The sequence below is a fragment of the Candoia aspera genome, chromosome 2 (assembly GCF_035149785.1).
Source record: "Candoia aspera isolate rCanAsp1 chromosome 2, rCanAsp1.hap2, whole genome shotgun sequence".
Taxonomy (NCBI): domain Eukaryota; kingdom Metazoa; phylum Chordata; class Lepidosauria; order Squamata; family Boidae; genus Candoia; species Candoia aspera.
The window spans coordinates 155,016,096-155,042,320 of NC_086154.1; the positions used below are offsets into that span (position 1 = coordinate 155,016,096).

The 26,225-nt window shown below is 41.9% G+C and overlaps 2 protein-coding genes across 3 annotated transcripts in view; both read left to right on the plus strand.

Annotated features, from left to right (window-relative positions):
* ELOF1 (elongation factor 1) overlaps positions 1 to 25,967 on the plus strand; it is an 89,861-nt gene extending 63,894 nt beyond the window's left edge. The window contains exons 2-5 of one of the 2 annotated variants that reach the window (XM_063294466.1): positions 22,267 to 22,286; positions 23,386 to 23,507; positions 24,491 to 24,561; positions 25,233 to 25,967. In XM_063294466.1, the coding sequence (XP_063150536.1) occupies positions 23,392 to 23,507; positions 24,491 to 24,561; positions 25,233 to 25,297 (252 nt within the window). In that variant the 5' untranslated portion in view covers positions 22,267 to 22,286; positions 23,386 to 23,391 and the 3' untranslated portion in view covers positions 25,298 to 25,967. Of the gene's footprint in view, positions 1 to 22,106; positions 22,287 to 23,385; positions 23,508 to 24,490; positions 24,562 to 25,232 lie in introns of those variants that run through there. The other variant, XM_063294464.1, reaches the window with a different exon arrangement.
* Positions 117 to 13,752, plus strand: ACP5 (acid phosphatase 5, tartrate resistant). The gene is made up of 5 exons (XM_063294414.1): positions 117 to 366; positions 5,358 to 5,612; positions 8,848 to 8,975; positions 10,443 to 10,788; positions 11,836 to 13,752. Exons 2-5 carry the CDS (start codon positions 5,361 to 5,363, stop codon positions 12,076 to 12,078), a joined length of 969 nt encoding a protein of 322 aa, XP_063150484.1. The 5' UTR covers positions 117 to 366; positions 5,358 to 5,360; the 3' UTR covers positions 12,079 to 13,752.
* Positions 25,968 to 26,225: the final 258 nt, after the last annotated feature.

Consider the following 26,225-nt stretch of genomic DNA (forward strand, 5'->3'; position numbering starts at 1 on the left):
TGAGAAGGGTTAAAGCCTTCGGGCGGCGGCTGCTCTTATCAGCCCTGCTCAGGTTAAAGAACGATTTTAACCCCAGCCTGCGAGGAGGAGGGAGCGTCACATGGCGGGGGGGGAGAGACGTGTGCTTTGTTCCTCAGTTACACTCAGCTTTTCTGCCTCGCCTCTACTCCCCTGAGGGGGGGTGCCGGAGGGAACTGCCCACCCACTCCCGTTTCCCGTTTCCAGCGCTTGATAAATGCTCCGCTGCCCACTGCGGCGGAGGCGCTTCAGTTGCCCTGGGATGGCCGATACATCTCGGAGCGAGCGGCGCTGAAAGAACTCCTGGACGGGCGCGCCCAGCCTCTTCGGCCAAGAAAACCGGCGGACGTAAGGTGTCCCTTTCGCTTATTGGGGGGGGGGCGGCTTGCGGGCAGCGACGCTTTACGTCCCGCTTGAAGTTACTTCTCTCTCTCTCTCTCAACTCTTTTGCGGGCTTTCTCACCTCTCTCGCCAGGATCTGCCGTCCCTTCCTTCTTCCTGGAGCGAAACGCCGCCGCAGCAGCAGGTGGCTGGAGGCAATGCCCTTTGGGTGGATGGATGGCTCCTAGCTGGAAAAGGGGCCTCGAAGATGGAGCGATACTGGGATGCCGGCGTAGCTAAATAACAGAGGCAGGGAGGGTATCAGGCCATACGAAGAGGGAAGCGCAAAGCTTAGAAAACCAAATTTAATTTTACAGCAAAATGAGTTCTGAAAAACAAACGGCAACAGTAACAGTCTAGAATACGTACATACTATGTGGCAAACCAGCCAGAGGGGCAATTCCATTGGTGGGTCTGTCCATGCTTACTCTCATTCAAGGCCTTCCAGATTCAGGGGTATATGCTCTCCCGCAAATGAATACAGGGCAATGGAAACGAATGAGGTTCCCATTTGCAGTTATCCTCTGCGTGCAGACGAGACAGAGATCTGTGCAATCTGAGCTGGTGCAAATGGTTCCCGAATGGTTCATCATCTTAAAATGGGAGATGGCTAAGGATAATCAGTTGCAAACGGAGTAGCAATCTTACAGCGGTTTAAGTAAAGCAGCAGTTTAAAACGGAGTAGCAATCTTACACATTCAAGATTATCTTAACTGCAATAGCAATAATGCTTCTCGTATGGAATACTGCGGCCTCGGGAATAAGACAAAATACTTTGATTATACCACCTGTTCTTTAACTCATTGCTAATGTGAGTTCGGAGAGAAAGGGCATGTCCTGCTCCGAAAATTCTTAGCGCTTATCCGTCTTATTTATTTGGTTTTACTATTTGGTCGGTTTGTTATTACTGCAATAATATATAGTTATTAATGACATTCAGCATGTTTGCTCAGTTGTTCATTCTTGTGCTTTACAGCAAGGTTAATGGTGCAGCCACAGGCAGATTTACAATGATGAATACTTTGCTTTGCATGCAATATTTCTCCAGTCTGGAAAACAATAATTCAGTTTTTTCCCGCTTGGAAAGACTTGCCAAGTACATATCATCTTATGTACTTGGCAAGTCTTATTTTTAAAACAATATTATATATTTGGACAGGGGACTGCATAGGGATCTTGAAGGCTGAAGCAAAGAAAGCCACAGGAAGAGTTTTATTCTTCACCTGTTCTCAAAATTAAGCCCATTTTTAAATATGGAAGAGAGGTTGATAACTGGAAAGCTTTGTCCTTCAGAGCGATCTTGTCCCATTAAAAGCAGGGTCTCCCTGAAGAGCCCTGGAGGTTGCCTCTCCAGGCAGTTCCTATTCTTTCTCATGCAGTTATGTAGTTATGCAGGAAACCTTTTCCAATGGCATGAGCAATTGTGGGACACTTAGACTTTCTGAATATGTATATTGAGAGCAATATTTAAAAAGACACTAATTAAACATTCTAAATAGAATTGACTCCTTATCAGTTTTAAAGCAAGAAAGCAAAGGTTGACAGTTGTAGTACCGTAGTGTTTTGGGTTTTTTAAATTAATTTATTTTTATTTAAAACAAGGTGTATTTTCAGAAAAGGTGTTACCAATAAATAGAAAATTACTAAAGTTATACAGTTAATGCTCAATTAATAAAAGGTGAAGGATTCCAAGCAAAATACATTAAGTTGTTTTTATTATATAAGAAAAAATATGGATTTTTTGAGCTTAATGCCAAAATGTCTACTATAATATTATTTATAAACGTTAGAAGGGGGGAAAGGGTTAGAGTTTTCCAGTGTTCTGCAGAGTTTGTCCTTGCAGCCATAAATATGTATCTTAATAAATTATGCATTTTTTTAATTGATAAGTTCTGGAATTATACCTATTAAAAAGCAATGTGGTTTCATTTCAAGTTTAATCCTTAAGATTCTCTGAATGTTGCCCCTATCCAATACTTTTGGGGAGTTTTGCACATCTACCATATAAGGTAGAATGTTCCTTCTGTCTCATGGCAGAGAAATGGAGCTAGGTGTAGTTTATACTACCATTCACTACGCCTCTCTCTACTTAATTCATGATTTTACCATTTATACCTGACATTCCAAGTTGCAATTTTTCATACTGTACATATGTCTTTATTTATTATTTTGATTTATATAGCCACCCATCTCAAATGCATAACTCTGGGTGGCTTACAACAATTTAAAAAGTACAAAAAGAACAAAATACAATCCTAAACATATAAAAAAGCATGTAATACCATATAAAAAATGAACTCAGACATGGTCATCCACAGATGGGCCAATAGATACTGACCTCAGCCATACCTGATAACTCTGGTCAATTGAGGTTTTTAACACTTTTGAATAAGTCAGAGTCATTGAGAAACATATGAAAGTGAGAATGTTTATTGTACTTGGTTTAGAGAAAGTATACAATAAAGTGAACAGCACTGAATGAATGCTTTGCACAACTATGAAGTTGAAGGTTGGTTACTGAATGCACTATGTGTGTATATGATGTAAGCAAAACAAGCATGAAAGTGAATGGAATGTTTAGCAAATGGTTCAATGCTGTGCTGGGAGAAATACAAGGTTGAATGTTTTGGCTAGTCTTCCAGACAGACAACCAAAGCCCAGGTCGACCCCAAGCATGCTTGTACTATTTTCTACAAGCTAAGATCCCTAATCTAGAGATTGCCTTACAAGCTAACGTATTATTTTCTGCATCTCACTAATTAGGAAGTATATGAGTGTACTGACACTCAGGAAGTGATTTTACATACAGAGATAGATAGATAGATAGATAGATAGATAGATAGATAGATAGATAGATAGATAGATAGATAGATAGGTTGCTGCATTCAAAATTTCAGTATCATCTTGAGATTTTGTGCAATTTAGAAGTGAAATGGAAAATAGTGTATTTTAGGGCCATCAAACATATAGGGCATTATTCACAAATATTTGGGTTATTACTGATTAATTTTCAAAGGTTATATAGACCAGGAAAAGGTAGAATAAAATGTACTCAGATCAGTGATCAATATGGAGATGAGTACTGAATCTTTCCTCTGCAGAAAACCTAAAACAATTGAGATTCTTAGTTTAAGAAACCAGTGAGTCTGTGGGGAAATGTAAGAAATTGGTAAAGTATTAATAGAGAAGAAAAATATATAATGAAAAAGCCTTTGTTCTTTTTTCCTGAAAATGCAAGATCACTTTGCAAAATACTGAATGCAAAAAAAAAATGCTGCAAGGAAGTTTTTTTCCATAATGGACACAATTATTACACTATAATGCCAGGACAACCTTATTTGTGGTGACTGGGCAGCAGGACAGATAATTCAAGAATGGACTTAGGGCATTTTTTTAGTGTCTGGTCCTTACTTCAGCAATTCTACAAGCTTCAGAATGTGTGCAACTGTATTAATCTATTCTGATAATCAGATACGATTACTAATTTGGGGCTGGTATAGAAATACTTCTATAGCCCTGCTGTGTGACCTTGAATCTGTTATTTTCTTCCCCAACTTTTTGATATTCTCTCCTTGTGTGCCTTCATCCTAGAGCTGCTTATTTCAGTTTTGTTTGGTGGAAAAACAAAGAAAACTTGAATTTTGGACCCTAAATAATACAGTGTAAACAGTACATGATCAATGTAGAGCCATGGAAGCTGGCTAAGAGTCCTGTAGAATTATTAATGTAGCCAGTATTTAGTGTCTATGTCATCTTAAAGTCCTCCCTGCTGAAACAAAATTAACCCCCTTATCTTGAATGTGAGTGTGTCTTTCTTTAACCAATAAACCTTAGTTGGATGCTGTTATTTCTTTTGTGCTGTTCAGCTTAGCCTTGCATTACACATCTAAGATTTCAACTTTCAAAGAGTAGCCCCACTGAACACATGCGCAGGATTGCACTGTAACTACCAATAGTTAGTTAATGTAATTTTGGAGTGATTAATGGCAGGATTTTGTTATTTTTTTTAAGAATACAAATACAATGTTAGGTAAGTATATGTTTTGCTCTAAACCTGTTTACACTGTGACATTGAAGTGGCACTGAAATTATATTTGTAAAAATGAGCCGGGTGCACTGAGAGCATCAATTTAATTTATTTAAAACCACTTAGTTGGCTGCTAGAGCCATTGATCTTGCAGTGCTCTGCATCTCTTTAGGAGTAAAACCACTAGTCTGTGAGACTAATTCCCAGTTGTGATTGCCATCTGAAAGCTTATCATGATTGGTAGAAAAAACCAGTGAGTGGTGCTTAAGGAATTCCTAGCATAATTTATTACCATTCTAAGAGATATACTGTACCTTTTGGTAGAGAGAAACGACCACAACGTAGCAGGTGCTGCGGAGTGAATAGTACATGTTGGAATATAAAGCTAGTGAATGCTTTTCTCCCAGGATTATTGGAGGGAAAATTCAACCACTAGTCCAGCTTGGCTTCTGTATGGAGTTGGAGAAAGAGAGCAGGATGATACCGCTGTGTCCTTTATCTCATAATAACTGAACAACTGCAGTGCTCTTTGGATGGGTGGATGGTCCAGTATGAATGATGTCACCATGCTGTCAGAATCCCAGTCAGGTGACCTATAGAGAGGGCAGGATTAGCTTCAGGCTCCATCCCTTGAGGAGCTAGAGCATTGTTTCTCAGCCTTGGCAACTTAAGATGTCTGGACTTCAACTCCCAGAATTCCTCAGCTAGCATGCTGAATTCTGGGAGTTGAAGTCCAGACATCTCAAAGTTGCCAAGGTTGAGAAATACTGTCCTGCAAGATATAAATCTAACAAATAAGTAAACCCAGAAGTAGGACTAGATCTTAGCTGGAGTTTCCCAGATAATTCTGGGATTCCCCCTCCTACCCTTGCGCATGTGTATGTAACCATACAAATACATAATATGGCTTCATCTTTTCCCTCATTTTCAGAGGATGAGCTTCTTGTACCTCCTGGGGTTTTTCTTGGCTGTCCTTCCAAGCCTTCATGCTGGTGCCTCCCTGCGCTTCATTGCTGTGGGAGATTGGGGTGGAGTCCCCAATGCACCTTTCTACACGGCTCGTGAAGCAGCTGTGGCCAAAGAGATGGGGCGAACTGTTGCTTCACTGGGTGCTGATTTCATCTTATCCCTTGGAGACAACTTTTATTACAACGGGGTGAACGATGTGTATGACAAGCGTTTTCAGGTAAGGAGCATGAAAACACCATCACGGCTCTCTGAATGATGGAATGAGATGCAACTAATCATTAGATGTAGTGCAATAGCATTACAACTTCAGATACCTGAAACTGAGAATTACTTTAGCCAGTTTATTTTTAAAATGTAGTAAGATCATACCTACACTAAGTATGGCGCCATAGCAATTCTTAGTTTCTTAGACGTATTCCCTGGTTCATGTGCAATCTTTGTGTGCATCTAGTTGGCATTCTGCAAGGTCATCCTCTTCTGGGCTAATATTGAGCACTTGGCTAGCACTATGTAGATGTTTCTCATTCTACAGATAGCACAGACAGTAGGTAAGTATGAGGTGGTAGAAGATAGTTGAGGAGTGAAGACAGAAATTGGAAAATAAAGCTAAATGCTCAAGGAAGTCTTTGCTAAATGATTCCATAAACCATTGTCAGACAATTAGGATACTTCTACCCAGGCACCATTGTAACTGAAGCATTGTCATGCCACCCCACAAATTTTCTCATCATTACCGCTGAGTTCTCCCCATCAGTCAACTAGTGCTCCCTTTAGTGCAAAATAAGCACAATAATTGGAACCCAGCCAGTGTTCCCCACCCCTCCCGATGTTCATGCTGGCCTTTAATTCCATGGTGAATTAAAAAGAAGTTATCCACATAGTGGGGAGTGGCAACACAAAAGATGACTGAAATGGTGAAGCATCATGACGTCTTCACTTTGGCAGGGATAGGACGTTGGGAAGCAGAATGAGGTGGAAGGTCCTGCTCTTAGGAGAACACTTACCTTGAAGTTCAGAATTATACACACTGCAGAACTATCATTACAGATACTCCTTTTGTGGAATGTTTGGCTGACGGTCAATCGTCAGAAGCATGTTAATGTCAGGGAAGCAGACTCATCCCAAATCAACTTAAACAACAACATTCAATGGGTTGTCATGTTCCATAAGTGGGAGCAAGCATCAAGACCTCCAATTGTCTCCACCAAACAAGATGTTTCAAAAAGCAGTATGGATGGGTCAGTGAGAAGGGGAAGAAAGAGATGAGAAAGAAAAGATTTACTAGTTTGGTTAAAGGAGCCTACATGGTCCATGTCATAAAATTATACAGAGAAGATACACATTTAAATAGATTACATCCTGCCAGATCAATAGAAAAGGCAAGCAAATTATGTAGGAATGACGGTGGGGTAAAGATAATTAAAGATTGGAGAGGCTCACTTTGATCAGAGTTTTGGGGATGAAGAAATAGAAATGATAAAAATGAAAGGTTTAAGAACCTTGAAGTTGGGATGATGTGTTTGTTTCCTGTGTTCAGAGAATAGAAAGACTGCAAATGAGAGAAGTACGGAATCAAAAGTACAAAGGATGGGCTTGAAAAATGAGGAAAACTCACTGCAATGTACCTTGCTCTGGCGGAGGGGAAGAAAAGAGTCGCTGATGCTCATGTCTGTGGCCACAAGGAACCAAATGATAGGAATTACTTCTGTTTAGGGGGAAAGTTTGCTCAGTGTGCACTGAGAACGATAACAAGAAAAAGGCGTATCTCTAGAGGTGCATGCACGCTGGGCAAACTTCTCCTCCAAATAGGAAGAAGGGTGTCAAGTGACCCTTCCTGGGACTTCCTTCTTCAACTATTTAGAAATGTGCAACTTCTACCCTCAGAGGACAAATCTTTACTCGCAAATAGGTTTGCCTTAGGAAACTGGGCTCCTTTCTGTTTGTTTTTATTTGTTTGTTTATTTATCAAATTTATCACCACCCATCTCCCTGGCAAGGAGGGACTCTGGGCAGTTCACAATAAAAACGCTTAACCACAATATAATATAAATAGTATAGAATAATACCAATAACAGTAAAATATATATATGTTAAAATATAATAAAAACCAGATGCCTAAGGTACTCTCTGTGTCCTCAAGCAAAACAGGGCAATTCTAAGGAGCTGACCATCCCCTAGAAGAACTATTTTCTTTCCCACCCCAGACATGCTGACAAAACCAGGTTTTTAATCTTTTATGGAAGTCCAGGAGCGAGGAGACCTGCCTCAGCTCCGGGGGAGAACGTTCCAAAGGGCAGGCACTATTGCAGAGAAGGCCCGCTTCCTGGACCCCGCCAGATGGAACTCTCTAACAGATGGAGTCCGTAGCATGCCCCCTCTGCACGACCGGGTGGGACGGGTCGATGTGATGACGAGACGGTCCCTCAGGTAGCCTGGCCCCGTGCCATGTAGGGCTTTAAAGGTCATAACCAACACCTTGAATTGGACCCGGTAGCAAACTGGAACCCAGTGCAGCTTGCGCAGTAAAGGTGTTATGTGTGCCTTGGGGCACCTAAAATTACTCGCGCAGCCGCATTCTGGGCCAGCTGTAGCTTCCAGATACTCTTCAAGGGTAGCCCCATGTAGAGTGCATTACAGTAGTCTATATGGGAGATAACCAGGGCATGAGGGACTGTTTGAAGGGCCTCTCGTTCCAGGAAGGGGCGTAACTAGCGAACAACACGATGTTGCACAAAGGCCCTCCTGGCCACGACTGCCATGTGCTCTTTGAGCAGGAGTCGTGAGTCCAGGAGGACCCTCAAGGTACGCACCAGTTCTATCTGGGGCAGTGCAACTCCATCCAGAACTAAAGATGACAATTTCCTGGAAGCCAAGAGGCCATTAATCCGCAGCCACTCCGTCTGACCAGGGTTCGTATACCTATGAATAGCCTAGCTGTTTGGGAGGGGGAATTCAGCTTCAGGCCTGAAAGAGAGGCTGCTTGCAACTAAACACCTCAAAGAGAGTGGGACATGGGTGATAAATAACTGGAGCAGGTTCCTATTTGGAAAGAATTCCTTTTCAGCCCTCTGACAAGTCCTCCTTGCGAGCAGAACTGGACAAGACCCCTTGCAGGGATTTGTAGGCAGTGATGCACCTCTTGAAAGGCAGCATGCTTCTCTTTAATTAAACCTCAGAGGAAAAAGGGTGATCAGTGATTCCGCCTAAGTTCAACTGCAGAGAGTCTAGCTTTTCCTAGGGGGTGTGATGGAGCTGTCAATTTGTAAAGTCACAAAGATAAGAAGAAGCACCTGGGTCAAGGCCTATTTTTTCAGTACGTGGCCCCAGCCTGCTATTGTACGAAAACGATTGCCGGTTTTTGTGATACCTGGAAAAACACTGACATTTCTACCAGCATTTCTTCCTCTTCCATGCAGATCACAGATAGATAAAAGTTTCCTGTTCCTTTGTAGGAAACCTTTGAATCAGTTTTCCAAGCACCCTCACTGCATAAATTGCCCTGGTATGTTGTGGCTGGAAACCATGATCACTCTGGGAATGTCTCTGCCCAGATTGCCTACAGCAAAATCTCCAAGCGTTGGTAAGGCTGTGGTCTCTTAACCTATAGAAAGAAATGCAGTTGCTGTATGTGCAGGTGTTGGGGGGGGGGGAAGAGTACGCAAGAAGTGCTATTACCTTGCATTGAAGTATGCATTAGCTGCTAGAATATTCATACTAGAATCATGGAAGAGGCTGTTGGGGCCAATCCTGCTCAGTGCAGGCATCCTATTAAAGCATCTCAGAGAGATGGTTGTCTAGCCTGCACTTGAGCGCCATCACTGTTGGCAGGCTACCACCTCTCTAGGGCATTGGTTCGGATGTTGAACTGCTCTTACTATTAAAAAAAAGTTTGTTTCCCCAAACACTAAATATCAATGACTACCAGATTATGCTATCTCTTAAAAGGCATGAATAATTCTTTTCAATTCCCTTTTACAATAACAACAAAAATCCCTTTATTATCCTTGAGGTATGAGAACAAAAGGTATACAGAGACTTGTGTGCTTCCTTTAAGTTTGTATTTCCTTCTTCTTAAACAGGACACACACACACCCCAATTATGCTAACTGAACAGTTGTGTCCTGCCCTACCAACAAACTCATTCAGCCATAACACTTTAATTCTTTGGCTCATACATGTCTGCAGCCAACCAAGATTTGTATCAAAATGGCAGCACACAGATTAATGTCACGATTCAAACGCTACTCTTAGGTACTTGCATTCTGACGTAAGTCAGTCACGGTTTTCGCATCATACATCACGGTACACAATTTGTCACTGGCCTCCCCCATGGATGTCCTGGCTGTGGAAGTGTTCCTCTTTGCCAAGGGACATTTTGGATATTGTAGAGGCTTCTGGGACATCATTTAACTTATTCCTCCTACAATTTTATATCCTGTCTTTATATGCCCATGCTTAGGTTTAAAAACAACAACAACACTTGGCTCCAGCAGAGATTATTAGTCATAAGCCCTTTCTGGCCCTTGAATGGATTAAGTCATGATTTGTTTGACCATGGTTTGTTAAATTGTAGTTGTCAGGTTCCACAACACACAAAGCTGTAATCCGTGATTTACAAACCATTGTGGCTAGGTCTCCACAATTAAGCCAAAATCAAACAAATCACATTATGAGCTTGTTCAAGTGATGTGCCTGACCACATCTGGCACAAACTATGGGTAAGCGACTTGCTCACTGATTGTTTGCCAGATAACAGTCAAGCGGAGAGCAGTCCCTGTTTGCTAGAGAGCAGCCATCTTGACAGAAACTCAACCACCTTTGTAGCGGCTAGACAGTCATCACTTATCCAAAGTGATAATTTCAGCAAATATATTTTGTTCATGCATTTGCTATGGTGTTCCAGTTGGGACTGAGATCTTTTTTTTTTAAGTAACCTAGAAGGTATACCTTTTGCAGATCCTGGAGTATCTTGACAATGCTCTTGTGAAGTAGAAGCATGTTCTCTTGCTTTCCTCTAACACTTCTTCCTCCAACCTTTTTTACGCAGGCATTTCCCTAAGTATTATTACAAGCTGAGGTTCAAGGTGCCTGGCAGCAATACTACTGTTGCCATCCTCATGATAGACACAGTGACCATCTGCGGAAATTCGGATGACTTCCAAAACGAGCAGCCCTTGCGTCCGCAGAATGCAGGCATGGCCCGTAGCCAGTTGTCTTGGCTCCGCAAACAGATGGCCAGTTCCCAGGATGACTACTTGTTGGTGGCTGGACACTACCCAGTATGGTCTGTGGGAAAGCATGGCCCCACTGAATGCTTGGTCAAGCAGCTTCAGCCACTGCTGCTGAAATACAAGGCCACTGCCTACCTGTGTGGCCATGATCACAACTTGCAGGTGAGAGAAAGAACCTCATCCCTGAGTTCTGCTGTGTCCCTCTAGATGTTTCTGACCTGCAGCTTCCAGTACCCCACTGACCATATTGGTTGAGGTGGTTGTGGTTGTAGCACACAAACATCTGGAAGGCTACTGGCTTGAATGTGCTATTGAATGCTTCCTGGAAAGGAAGCCCAACTTAGGAAAGGGAGGTCTGAGCCTGAGCCCCAGGTCCATCAGGAAACTTGTCTTTCAACTTTTATTTTTAACCTGTAAAGTGGGAAGGATAATAGGCTCCCTTATAATTGCTCTGGAGATGACCAAGATTGTAAATGGTTTATAGAAGGCACTAAATGCAAAATAAATTCTTCATAAGCTGCTTGTGTGTTTGTAAATTCTCTGATGTGCTTTCCAGTCTACAGTCTCTATTGTTTTTCTCCAATTTCTTTCTTATAACAATCTCAAGCAGAAGGTTTCTGCTTTCCATTGTGGACTGGGAGGGGAAACCTGAAGCAGAGTTCTCCTGCCCTGACTTATCTTTGATCCTCTCATGTTTGTCCTGGGTTCTGTGTTGCACCTATCCTTGCCTTTCTAGTCAGCTCTTTTGGTTTCTTGAAAGTTCTCATCTGGTCTTTCCTTCATGACTGCTTTTCTGGAATGAGCTTAGGTTCCCTGTGTGCATTTCCTAAGGTCAAATGCTCTATCCCCAAATCCACTCTTTTGTTCATCTAACATGCACTGAAAGCTATTTCAGCACAGCCGTGTCACCCAGCACACTCTGAGCATTAAATACAGCAATTATTCTCCAGGCTTAGTCTGGCTGGAGCATCTAATATTTTTTTCCATTGCTGTGACCATGGCATCAGGTTGAGCTTGTCATGGTTATTCTGCAAGTCCCTGACTGAGCTAGAAGTTGAACCCATGTTTTCTGAATAGGAATCTAGTTAGATAAGGTTTCCCCACAGGAATGATAATGGGCAACAACAGCATAATGGGCAAAGATGCCCCCAAATGGTGTGATGTAATCCTGATATAAATCTGTTTCTTCTTCTTTCTCCTATTGAACAGTACCTACAGGACAAAAGTGGCATAGGCCATGTGCTAAGTGGAGCAGGAAACTTCATGGATGACTCCAAGCAACACCTCCACAAAGTCCCAAATGGTTACCTTCGCTTCTTCTACGGCCAGACCTCTTCCCAAGGAGGCTTTGCCTACTTTGAGGTTGATGGCAAAGAAATGCGAATCATCTACATTGAGGCCAAAGGCAAGTCACTCTACAAGACTTCACTGCCCAGGCGGAGACGTTTCTGAGAAACCAGACAGCAGTCTTGCTAACTTGTGCATTAGATGCTGTGACTCAGAGAGAGGGGCACTGGTGGCTTCTCTGGCTCACATACACCCTCCCTTCTTTTTCTTAGGTTGAGAATTGGCAAGTGTAAGAAGGGTGTGGCTATTAGAGAGTGTACTACTGTTTCTCATATTTTGAGAGTCACTCCTGTTGGAACCCTGTAACCTGTCTCTACTCAACGTTCCAAACATTCCCAGTGAATGTAACCTCTGAAGTCCCCTGGGTATGCCTGTGGCTCCTGCCATTCCTTGGTAACAGCAGGGCAAGACTACTCAGTGGTCCAGCTGACTTGCTGTATGGCTGGTGATTCCTATTTGTTTCTGAATAGTAATACAGTTTAGGTTTTCAGCATTTTAGGATAGGCTCACAATAGGAACTGAAGACTTCGCAGTATCAGCCAGTGGTGTAACCCCTGCTGAGCTTAATCCCACTCTTATTCCTGGCCTTTGCTGGATATTGTTACAGTCCTGCTGTATGCAAGTTGCGCTGCTAGCTAAAGTAGGGAAGGCAGTTTCTGTTGGCAGGGCTTTTAGCATCTCCCTGTCATGCACACACAAGGAAAGGTGCCAATCGCTGAGGAATGGGCAGCACTGAGTAATCATTCCTCCAACACTGTAAAAGAAAAGTGAGGACAGTTCCTTGATTTGGTTATGTAGTCTGTCCCGGCAGCATGGTAAAACTTGACCTTGTCATGAGCACTGTGTAAGCAGTAATCAGACCTGATGATGCCACTAACTCTAAGGATCACATTAAAGAGAGATGAACTTTCATTTAAGAAAGATTAAATGCTGTCAGCTTCAGGTGAAGATAGTGGGACTCCACAAGATGAGGACTAGGGCAGAAATTAACTTTACTGTCTTTGCATAACACCTACTGCAGTTTGAAGTTTTTGAGAAGAGATAAAGCTGGGTCCAAGAATAGCAAAGGCTTTGTTGGCATTTTCCCCCATTGCCACCTTAGGATTGTACATCCATCTTTTTCTTCCTACTATTTTAGGTTCACAATCCCGCACTCTGTAGTATGAGTTGAAGCACTGCAGCAAAGGGTTTCCTCTTCTTTGCATGCAAGTCCTGTAGAGGAGGAGATAGTAATGGTTGAGGAAGAACAGCATGGAGGACATCCCTCTTTGCAACAGCATAAGGTCCCAGAGTTTATGCTTTGATCATGTTAGCAATTATACTGTTTAGCCACTTGTTCTGCAAGGCATTGGACTTAATGGTTCCTTCACTTATCCACCCAAGGTGTTGATGCCTCAATGCTGCAAACTTAGAGAATGTCATGACATATGTGCCAAAGGGCCAGGAGACTTTTTTGTATTCTAAATGGATTATCTGACTAATGATGATTTGGCATTGCAAATACAGTGAGTGAATGAACTTCTGATAATAGATCACTTCCTTTCTTATGACTTACCTGTTTTGTGTTTGATTTTGCTTGAAATGTTAGCTGCGGTTATGTATTTAAAGTCATATATTTGCCAACAATTTGGGAAAATTCAGTCTCCTGTGAGATCTATTATTATGTACCACCAGAATTCAATTTTATTCTGCATGTGGCATTCTTAATTTGCTTTACAAGAGAATACAATCTTCTCATTTTTTTTTCTTGCAAATGACTGTTCAATAAATTTCTTATGGGATAGTGTTTGCTTTTTTCATTCATTTAATTTCTGTAGGATATTCTGAAAAATAGTTTGCCTATCAAATCTGGTTCCTTGGAGTTGCAGATTCTTGACTCACTGGGCAGTGGATGCTCCTCCACATTGCTTGGCAAGATCATCAATATCTTCCAAGGTTTCACTTGTTCCACAAAGCTTGATTTTAATGCTGACAAAGTGTGACTGCTGGCCAGTGTTTACAAAAAGTGAAGGAAGCTGGACCCAGAAATTGTTCTGGTGAATTTCAGGGGTAAACCAATAAGAAACTAAAGATGTTTTTTACAAATGTCCAGTGGAAAACAATTTTAAAAAGCAGTTAGACTTAACGCCAGAATAAAAGCTTAAACCCAGATAACTGGTTGCAAGTAGAATGGCATATTGATCTAATAAATAAATAAACAAACCACACAACACAAATCCAATTTGCTAAAACTCTACCTGCCCTATTTTAGTAGATAGGTAAAATGCCAGGGAGCAGGAGCATGCTTTTCTTTAGAACCTCAGATTGGGTCTTTGCCTATGTCTTCAGCTCCACTTTTACCAAATCAGTTGTAATTGTCAATTATCAAGGGAATTGTTAGAAAAACCTATGGAAACCATTTTAGGTGCACTAGGAACATGCCAGCTGAATATCAGTGATATTTAGGCAATAAGGGTGGGGGTGTAATGCATTAGTCTTCAAAGAACGCAGAGAAATATTTCAAAAGGGAGACTGTTTTTCTATCACAACAGTAATTAAAAAATTACTTCTTCCATACTGTTATGGAAGAAGTAATTTTTACTTCCATAACAGTATGGATAAAAGCTATTGTATCTTATCAACTTAGCTTTAATTTTTAATAAGTCATCCTCAGTTAAAATTAGCTGCCTTAGGAACATGACTTTGTTCACAAATGTGTGTGTGTGTGGGTGGGTGGGTGTATTCCAACACAGTAGGTGCCATGTGAGTTGCTTTAGAGGAGAAATGAATTCTAAGTGCTTGCCCAGGAAGACACTGTCAGTTTGAAACCAGCTCTGGACCACCTGCCATGATGTTAGCAATGTGTAAGAGCCAAGCTGATACATTTCTGGCTTTGCTGTAGCATACTTGAGACCACAAGAAAATTTGTGGTTTCCTTAAAACGCTGCAGCCCTGTTCATGGGCTGGGTTTCCTATGACTTTGTAGGCACCCATTTGAAAGGCAGATCATTGTTCAGCTGTCTTTCAGGGAAATGTATTTATGTATTTATTTAAAAGATTTATATGGCCGCCTATCTTACACAATACAGCCACAGGCATCTGTCAACAACATACAAAAATAAAACTCAGCCAAGTTACAACCACTACATACAACTAAGATGCCATAACACACCCATCCCAAATACACATTGGCTGGGCTCAACTCCCATCCTGGCCCAAGGAAATGTGATGTTGCAATACTCTGTGGCAACAAAGGCTAATAAACTCTGAGAAGCATGGACTGTGAGAGCATGTGGATGGGGTTCCGTAACTTAGGAAAGTACTCTTTTAAAGAGAGTATGCGGATCCAGCTAACTGGTTCTTTTGGAACTTGCAGAGAATTCTACAACATAGCTGCAATGAAAGTTAAAAACCAGATCATAAAATGGAACATCTCAAATGTGCATATCCAGGGCTTGTACCTTCACTGCAGAAGCTCCCGATTCACACCAATATTCTACAGTCAGATGCTTCTCTGCTAAAGAGCAATTGTGCCCTGAAAGCTATTTCCCATCAAGGAATCCAGGTGCTCTTATTCATGAATCTTGACCATGGAATTTGAAAGGCTGCAGATGTGTTAAAACTGGGGAGGAGTGTGTAGGTTTTTAGGGGGGAAAATGCATCTTCCATTCAACTATGGCATTTTTCCTGCTCTTTCTCCATTTAGTCTTGAAACAACTTTGTTGTTCTAGGTCAGTGTTTCTCAACCTTGAAGTCTGCACATCTTAAAGTTGCCAAGGTTGAGGAACACTGTTCTAGGCTATAAGTGACCCTGGCCCAAAGTCATCCAAACATTTGGAATACTGTATTGCAAACAGGTCATAAAATGATCGCCACGGTAGGCCCTGCCAGTCAAAAAGCAGGCGTTTACCAGAAGGCAAAATGGTGAGGATGCTTCATATCAACTTTCCCATTCCTTTGGGAAACTTTTCTTTTTTCTGGGTAGAAAAAACAACTGGATTGCAGCTACCCACCACTTGTCTTTTCTGAAAACACTTATGGTGCCCACAGGCCTACTGGGAGATAAAAATAATACTGGAGGACTGTTTGCAGCCTGTCAATTTTTATCTAATTAGAAGGGTCCTTTTTTTAAAAAGTGGGGGGAGGGAGGGAAGTCAGGCAGTGCAGTAAGTCTGGTGAACACCAAGGGAGCTGTCCACAGGCACCTCCCCAGGAACCCAGGCTTTAAAGTTCAAAAACAGCACTTCTGAATTCCTCCCAGAAACTAATTGGAAGTAATGGTAGACCATGTTAAAGGAAATAAAATGGCAACTTCCACATTAGAATGGTAGGGAGATGATTTCTGTAGCTGGTAAAAGGCATGGGGCTTTGCCTTTGAGAAAGAAAAATGAACGTGAGAGAAGAAAATCCAGCAAAGGCAAAGGGTGAGCGTATAAAATCCAATTTCAGTTATGTTGTGTGTGCAGATGTTTGGTGCCAAGAGAGTATTTTACTTAATCATCCCAGCAAAATACTGCAGATGGGAGCTGAACGCATGTGAAAGTTTTCAAATCTTCTGAGAAACTTTCCTCCACCATCCTCCAGATGGTGCGTTGAGGTGGTTTCCAAAGTGGTTCTAGAATATAAGCCTGCAAGTCTCCCCAAGAAGCCACCAAGCTTAAATAGCTACTCTGCAGGATAAAATAAATCCCAGTAGCCCACTTCTAGTTGATTTGTTAACTTTGTTTTGCTCCACACAATTTTCAGTGTAGTTTATATGTCAAAATATACCACCTAGATGCTGCACTAAAAGACAACATGCCTCTCTTTGGATTCATCCATATTCTGTCCCCATTCCAGCTCTGAGCTGGGTTGTTACTGTTTGTGGAGGACATACCCTTACAATGGAGGTTCTGTTCTGGGGCCAACCTGCTGCTATGCCCTGGCAGGATAGGATTTTCCACTGGAGAACAGAACACGCCTTTCTTGCACAGCAAACTATGCTGCATGGAGGGTCGCTGGTGATTTGCAGGTTTCCTCTTGGCTCACTGCAGGACCATAGCATCCTGTCCAGCCACAGGGCTGCATGCCTCTTTGGCGATTTCTATTTTGGCTGCCAGAGGGGCTCTGTGCCTCATTTATGTACTTATTTGAGGAATTTATATATTTATATACTACATCCATTTACCTCTGTGGCGACAGCAGCCACCACAGATGGCTTGCCTGCCTCCTGCAGCCATGCAGGAGTTGTCACTCCACTCTTTCTGGTGGGCTGGCAATACTTCTTCTGGAGAAGCTGGGTCTGGAACAATTTCTGATGGGCTTGGACAGTCTAGAATCCCATTGCCAACAGTAGTCCAGCAGATGTCTTTTCCTTAGCAACGATATTGTTCTGGAGATCTCACATTCCATAATTTGCTGCCATAGGGAAAGATTTTCAGTTATACAAAATATGTACTGGCTTATGTTCCCTGCCATAGTTCACATGCTTGATATATTGATTTGAAATAACACTGGCTACATCAGAAAAGTTTTGTTTTTTCTCAAGATAAAAATAAAGGGCATGTAAGTAATTCATGCCTATAACACAGTGCTAACTTCATGTAAAATTCCTTCACCACTTTCCTGGATATCCTGCATCTGTTTGCATACATGGCTTGCCGTAACAGCCCAGAACAAAGCTTTTATTAAAAGGATCAACTCTGATGCTATTGCACTACTGTTTGCCTTTTTATAAACATTAGACTTCTAGAAATGTGGACAGCATATGCCACTAAAACCACCTGAAGTATGAGTTCAAGCTTATTTTGTATCTGCATCAACCTATGGTTCACTTGCTTTCCTACTTCAGTATTTTCACAGGTTATTATATGCTTTACTAGATAGTGAGAAAACTACTGAAGGTACTATTCTTGTTTTGAGAAGCCAATTCTGTTTTCCATTCTAACAGCTTCATCAACAAAGGGTGTCTAGTGCTACTTACACTAGACAGTTATTTACAGTCAGTTATTTACAGGATATGACAGTATTAATGCATCACCTTACAAGGTATACAAACAAAATGACTGATGGCAAATGAATCAAAATACCAAAGAGCACTCCCACGACTGGACCATCTGATGATCTTTTCTCTTCTTAAAAGTAAATGTCTTAGATCGGGAGACATGGAGTAGGGGAAGTTAAATTTTCTCTGCACACCAATTGCCCACTGCGTATTGTACCTTGCATTCATGTTAAAATTGCTTATTTTGCCTGCTATATGAAAAAGCAGAGCCAGTTTGGTGCAGTGGTTAAGGCACCAGGCTAGAAATTGGGAGGCCATGAGTTCTAGTCCCACCTTAGGCACAAAACCAGCTGGGTGATCTTGGGCCAGTCACTCCCTCTTAACCCTGGGAAGCAGGCAAGGGCAAACCACTTCCGAAATCTTGCCAAGAAAACTGCAGGGAGTCTCTCTCTCTGCTCTCCATTTGCAACTGCTATTATGGAAATGTGTCTGTACAAGGGAGGAGAGTATTTAGCAATCTTTTCAGGGTTTTCCTATAATTATTCATAGAAGGACAAAATTTGGGGAGATCTGCTCCCAGAACTCCCACATAATGCACAATTTAGAATTATTTACACAGCAGAAGTGAACCACATAAAACGTTGTCCAACATCAGATGTTATGTTTCAGCTGATTTATAATCCAACATCTGGAAGAACTGTTTGGTCAGCAGTTCTTAGGTCCAGAATCCATGTAACTAGCAATGGCAAACAAGTGTGGATTAACCTCTCAGCCTCTCTGAACAACACCTCCTGACATCAGCAGATGTTGACAAGGATGAGTATCCTATGCAAAGAAAGAAAAAATGTCATGGAAGAAGGAGCTTCATAATAAACCTCTCCATGACCACAAAGACCACTGTTCCTCAAAAGAAGAATCAGCTGGAGAAAGAATATCTGCTTCCTTCCCCATATAACTTCTATTAGTATCTCATTTTTTATGTTAGGGTATCTTTTTAAATTTGGGTATATAATATGTATTCATTTTAGAAGCACATAGGAGGAGGGTATAATTCACTTAAAGTATACCAACTACTTTTTTTTTAATCCAATTGTGTCCGATTCTCGGAGACTGCCTGGAAAAGTCCCTGCAGTTTTCTTGGCAAGGTTTTTCAGAAGTGGGTTGCCCTTGCCTCCTTCCCAGGGCTGAGAGAAAGTGACTGGCCCAAGGTCACCCATCTGGCTTTGTGCTTGAGGGGGGACTAGAACTCACTGTCTCCCGGTTTCTAGCCTGATGCCTTAACCACTACACCAAACTGGCTCTCATACCAACTACATTACAAACACACAAACAGAAACTATATTACAGATGCAGCCAAAAGTATTGGTATTCCTCCATGTTTCCCCAAAGAATCCCAATTTGCCGTGAAATAAGTTGAAACTGACACAAGTAAATGGCATCCACCATTCTTTATTCCATAGAGCAAAAACTTTGCTTCTGATGTATGACTTAACCCTATCCTGTCATATCCTGTAAACCACTGTTCAACAAACCATGCTTAGAATAAATACTGCATGTTCAACATGCTTTCCTGGTGTTAACCTTCACCCTGTAGCCCCAAACTACTGTAATGGGTCAGCTGATCCTCTGGATTCAGAACAAGAATTGAAACTAGAATTCCCTCCCTTCCTTGCCCCAATAAACACACAGAAGTCCAGTAGACACAGAGAGTGGTCTGGATATCAGTCATATTCATTCTATTTGTTTCCACCACTGTTTTAGCCTACTTAAGTCTTTCTGAATTTTTTCCCTCTGCTCCCAAGTTCTAGCCACCCCTCCTAGTATTGCATCATCTGCTAATTTGGTAAGCATTCCCTCAACTACCTCATCCATATAATTTAAAAACACTGAACAGCATGAACAGAACTAATTCTACAATCCATCTGGTGCACCAGTTACACCCTTTCTTAGACTGAAGGGCCCTTCACACAGTCGCTCATGCCCTAGTCACCTTGTTGACTACTGCAACGTGCTGTACATGGGACTGCCCTTGAAGACCACCCGGAAGATTCAACTGGTCCACAGTGTGGCGGCACAAGCAGTGTAACAACTCTGCTTTGCAAGCTGCACTGGTTACTAGTTGGCTTCCAGGTGCAATTCAAGGTGCTGGTTGTTACCTATCAAACCCTACATGCCGTACAGCCTGGTTACTTGAGGACTGCCTATCCCCCGTAGCATCTGCCTGGTGAATTTGATCCTGCAGAGTTGGCGTTCTCCAGGTTTCTTTGATTAACAATGCCATCTATTGGGACCCTGGAAGTGCACTTTCTTTCTGGCAGCGCCCGCCCTCTGGAACAAGGTTCCCCCTGAGATCTGGATGGCCCTCACCCCGCTGGTGTTCCGAAAAGCCATGAAGAGCTGGCTTTTCACCCAGACCTTTGGTGAGGGAGATGAGACCGCTTGCTTCATTGCGCTTGCCATCTTTTATGTTTTATTGATTTGATTGTAATCTCGTTTGATTGCTGTGAGCCGCCCAGAGAGAGTCGGGTGGCATACACGTTAAATGAATGTTGTTGTTATCACCATCATCTAGGGAGTACAACCTACTGTACAGTCTCTACCTTACCCTGAAGAAATCATGCACAAGCTCCAAGCCTAATATATCTGGCTTAGAGATACCGCACTGTGTCTGAAGATGCTTTCCTTGCTTCTTGCCAAGTTCCCTGTCCCACTTGAATACGTTTTAAAGAAACTTGGAAAGAAAATGGAAGAGAGAGGAGGGCACAGGAGGAGAGGAAAGATGGCATGTTACAAATCAAACCATCAACCCCTAGCATCTTTATTTACAAAAGTGCTTCTGGGGCCAAACATATAAGTTCTTAGAAAAGCAGTTAGTGCTGCAGCCCAGAGCTTTGGGTGGAAGTATGCTTACCTGCCCAGAAAAAAAAGGCCCACCTAAACAAGGAAAGAATTGTAGAGGGAAAGAGGGGGAAGGAACTGTCTCGTCAATTTGCTGCAGAGGTGCTTTGGAAATCAGCAAGTTGTCTCATGGCAGCCACTTTATGAGAACTCAAAATAGCTGCTGATCTTTGGCGTAGCTGAACCAGATGCGTATTTGTTTCTTTTCTATCCTCACTTCGGCTCCCTCCCCTCCCTAAATACAGTTGCTGCTTCTTTCTTACTTTCACATACATAACTGTCAAAAATAGCAGCAGCAACAAAGGATATGGCGATGGCCACTCTTGGTGATTTTAAAAGGGAGGATGACCATGATACAGTAATTGAATGCAGGCTCAAAGTGTCCCAGTGATGTCAACCATAGCCGGAACTGCTGCCCTCCTTCTTGAGGCCTTTAGTGAGTCAGATGCTGAACTGGGAGGCTTCTGCATCTGTGTGAACTGACATTAGTCTTCCTTGCGATGCACTTCTTGGTCATTTCGTCGGCTTTGTAATGAACAAACAAGACAGTTCAGGAAAAACTAGAGAGAGAGGAAAAAGAGGGATACTGCATATATTTTCCATTGGAAAAGATCTATTTAAAAATAAAACAGATTTCCACCAAGGGCGCAAGTCAGAATTGCCCACATAACTCAATAGAAACAAGATTTTACTGCAAGGGTAAACAGCAGGAAGAGCAGCAACGTTTTCTCTAACGCAGGCAAAAACACACAAAAAGATAGCAGTCGTACTCTTTTAAACTCAGTTCATTCGCCATAAGAAAAAAGATGATCTTTTAATCTCTAAGGAACTGTTTGGAAGTGAAAGCGATCTGCCTCCCCGAGCTCTGCAAGGAAGAGTAAAGGGAGAGGGGTTTAAGTAGTGATCCGCTGTTGAAGCCCGCTATATCCTGCATCAGGATCAGGGCTGGCTCCACCTGTATGAATCCTTTCGGGGGCTGATCTCGGGCAAGGTTATCCTTGGCTGGGAGACCGCCTAGCTTAGCTTTCGGAGCGCTTTTCCAGCCGGGCTGTCCTGGAAAGAACAGCAGCGCCAAATCTGTACTGCTACAGGTTTTCCTACATTAGGAAAAACCCGCTCTTACCACCGTGTTGTAGCTGCAGCGCCTGAAAGCAGCGCTAAAACCTTTCTCTGCGCCGAAAAGAACAGGGGAACCCGGAAGTTGTTTGCGCATTAAAGCTATCGTGCTTCTACACTTTCTGTTCTCTTTACTGTGGCGAGAGCGGCAGACGATAATATCCGTTTCCGGGCTCAACGCCGGAAGTGCTGGTCTCCGTTGGAAACGAGGTCTGGGGGAACTCTGCGACCAGCTGGGACGTGGTAGCCGCGCGTTTTTCGGCGAGCGGGGCGACGTTTTGAGCCGGGATTGGCACTCGTGCTGGAAGAGGAAAGAGTCCCGAGGGAGGAAAGAGAGGTACCGCTCCTCCTTTGGGGTCTCCGTCCGGAGCCGCGCTGGACCCTGTTGCTCCTTCGAAAGGAGATGGGGACAGCGGCATGGTTGGGCTTCGGTACTGCTTTGGCAGGCCGCTGCTGCAGCTCCGTCTCTCTCTTCCTGGACTTCCGGCTATATATACGCTTCCCACAACGTATAAGTATTATGGAGGCCTGTTAATTTTTCTAATTAGATGTGGGCTTCCGTCCTCCCGGCTTCGCTCCTCCCCGCTTAAGATAGAGCTGCGTTGAGTGTCAGCTGTACAGCGGCAGGGATAGTCTCTGCAGGAATCTCTGTATCCAAGAATATGGTTGTTTCAGGGCCATTCTCTGGACTGGAGAGCATGTAATAAAGAAAAAAGGAAGATAATTATTGGCCCATAACCATGGGGGGTGGGGAGCTCAGAGAGAGAGAGAGAAACCTTTACACAATTCACTGTTAAGCATTGTTATTTTTAGGAGCGACCAAATTATCTGAAAACAGTTCTCCGAAATTGTTATCGTGGGAGTGGGGAATCTTTTGGTAACTGAGGGGCCATACTTAATGTTTTGGGATGGTTGAGGACCGTAAAGTGGGTGGAGCCACACCTTATATTTAGTACAAGTGCTTTTATGCCACTGAAATTTAAAAAATGGATCTAAGCAAGTTACAAAAGCAGTATACAATAAACTACCCAGAACAGCTTATTAATATGCAGCATCAATATAATATCACAATAATTACAATATTCTTAGTAGCACCCACATACAACCTAAATGTCTGTTTGAGATCTGACAGTGCAAAATATTGTCCACTGTACAGTAGCAGGAAACTGCCTTTTTCACAGTCAGAGGGGATTCTGCTACGGCCCAGCAGGTTCTAATTCCAGTGGTGCATCTTTTCTTTGCTCTGAGTTCCACCTGTTGCAGATAATGAATCATAATGTACTTATCCAGTGATGACAAACTGTACAAAAGTTTCTGCTAGGATTTACTCCTTTAATCCTTACAAGGGTTGGGACTAGATAGAAGAATTTTTGATGAATTTCCCCGGCTTCTCCCCCCAAATCCTCCTCCTTAACATTTGTTTCTCTTTGCTCCAGGCGAAGATGGGCCGTAGGAAGTCAAAGCGCAAGCCTCCACCTAAGAAAAAGATGACAGGGACACTTGAGACCCAGTTTACATGTCCTTTCTGTAACCATGAGAAATCCTGTGACGTTAAAATGTAAGCTGTTTAGATGAGTGATGGGAAAGCAGAGCTGCTCTGTTTGACAGCAGACAGAATTGGATAGTTATTTATTGTTTATTAATCAAATTTATGCAGCTGCCCATCTCACAAAAGGGCGGCGTACAACCATCTAATAAAATTTATTTTTGTTTATATACAAATTGTTTAAAATAAAATCCAATATGATGCAGCCATTGGGGCTCTAAGTCTTCAGAAGAAAAGTTTTTGGAAACAGGAGCATAGAAAGATGTATTTTTCTAGCTAGGGCAGTTTTAAAATTGAGAAAGTGTGGAATGTTAGTAGTACAGTAATCTAGTTAGCATTAATAGTATAGTATTTTTTATTTGGTATACTTATATCTAACTGCAATATAAGACCTATTTGCATTGCATTATGCAATCAGAAAGCATTGTATTAAAAATTGTGGCTGCATAGCAGATTCCTCCATAATTAAAATGTAGTGGTGGGAGGGCAAAAAGAAGACACACAACACTACTTTTGCACCCCAACAAGTCTTTCAACTAAATAGATGGGCCAACCGCCCCCCCTTTTGTAGTTTTTTTAGAAGGAAAATAGTTGCCTTAAACTTAAGGCACTCCTTTCATCCCTTAAAACCCTACATCCCAAAATTGGGTGGACTATGCATTCATCTCTGCTTGCTTTTGGAGATACACATACATACGTACATACATACATACATACATACAATCAGAGCCAGTGTGGTGTAACAGTTAAGATATTAGACTAAGAGCAGGGAAACCCAGGTTCTCCCTTTAGCATGGAAGCCAACTTACACCAGTTACTCTCTTTCTCAGCGAGACTGTGAAACTGAAAAACATTGGTTTGCCAACCAACACTGGACCAGTGTGGTAGATTATGATCTATAACCTTCAGTGAAGAGACCTTCATCCTGCAGTGGATGGATTTAGGCTGATAATGATAATTGTTAATTGAAATTACAATATGGTTCTTTGTTCCAGGGAAAGAGCTCGGAATACTGGGGTGATATCTTGTACTGTATGTCTGGAAGAATTTCAGACCCCTATCACTTGTATCCTTTGCTCATTTATTCATTTCAAGTATCAAGTAATTGCTCTGCTCTGTCCCAGCTATTGTTTGCAGTTAAGAAAAATGTGCTTGGATTTTACCTACACTAAAGCCTCAGTTTAATGGAACATTCAAGGGGAGGAGTGTCCATTAAATACAAATGTGTGTTAAATCCAAATTTGTATCAAGATATATAATTGACATAAATGGTATTATTTGCAATAAAATCTTATTTTAGCCAATATGCTCTCAAACTAATGGATATTAGTCCATTAAGTGGTGGTGGAATGGATGAACAAAAAAATTGTCCACATGCTCTGAGGTGCACTAAACTGAGGGTTTATTGTATTTGGTAATACTTGATTTTGTTTTGCTGTGTAAATCTGAACTTAATTTTGTGGTTCCAGTTTTTATTTTGGGGCAAAATGCTTTTAACCGACTCTTGATATTTGCATGTCCTGTCTTACCCAGTAATAACAACCTGTCAATGAACCTTCATCAAGATCCTATGAAATATTAAGCACAATTGTATACTGTTCCTTGCTCCATAGTGCCTATATAGCAATAATAGAAATGTTGGCATTGCATGTTTATTCTGAACTCAGATATTTTTCCAGTGTAGGAGACATTTTAATGTATTATCTTTATTGTTATCCTTGACCTTTGACCTTAAAGATCTTTCAGAACCAGTGGATGTTTACAGTGATTGGATAGATGCTTGTGAGGCAGCCAATCAATAACAGCAACTGTAGAGGAACTTACTGGAAGTTAAACAATGTTTCTTAATTCACGGGTGGGGCTATTTGTTTCATAATGCGTTGGAGATACAGTTGGAGTGACTAGGAAACGGGTCTTGTGCCCTTTTTTTCCTATCCAGTAACCTGTCCTTTTATATGAATATTGTGGAGTTTAGAGACGAAAGACTACCAAAAAAGACCTGCAAGCATGGGAAGGGTCAGTTTTTATTCAGGTTGGTGCTTGGGAAATTCCTCTCAAGATTGAAGTCTTAGGTTCAGTGCCTCAAGCGCTGCTGCTCCACCTTTGTTGATTTATGTTGGGCTTGTACGGAAGGGCTTCCACACAAGCTTCTCTGCCATTCTGTGATAGTTCCTGGAATATTGTAAATAGATACTGTATCCCTTGTGGCCATGTTAAATTGCAAAGTATAGTTAGCAAGAATACATGGAATGTAAGAAAAAATAGCCCTGTCTTGGTCCCATGATACAAGCTTTTAGATTTATCTGGTGGAACAAGAATCATGAAGACAACTTTTTCTTGATGTGTCTCCAGTTAGGATGGCAGCATGTTGCCTCTGTTTTAACATGCCAGAAGTTGTGTGCAGGTCTCTTCCGTGGCACTGGGCATGGGATTTTGAGAACTGTATTATGTAATAAAGTTTAATTCAGAGAAGCAAACCTGCTTGCCTCATTGAGAAATTGTGCCATCATCTGACAAACGTATGTTGGTGTAATATACATAGGAGAATTTTACCAGTATATTGTAATGCCTTTAGTTCATTTATTTGACCATTTTAATTTTAGCAAAATACCATGTGTGGAATGAGTATACATTCTGCGCAGAGCATTTCACTCAATTGCTTTTCTTTTTCTAATACATAAATCCCAGTAACTGTCATTTTTATGATTTTAGAATGCATATGTCCATGCA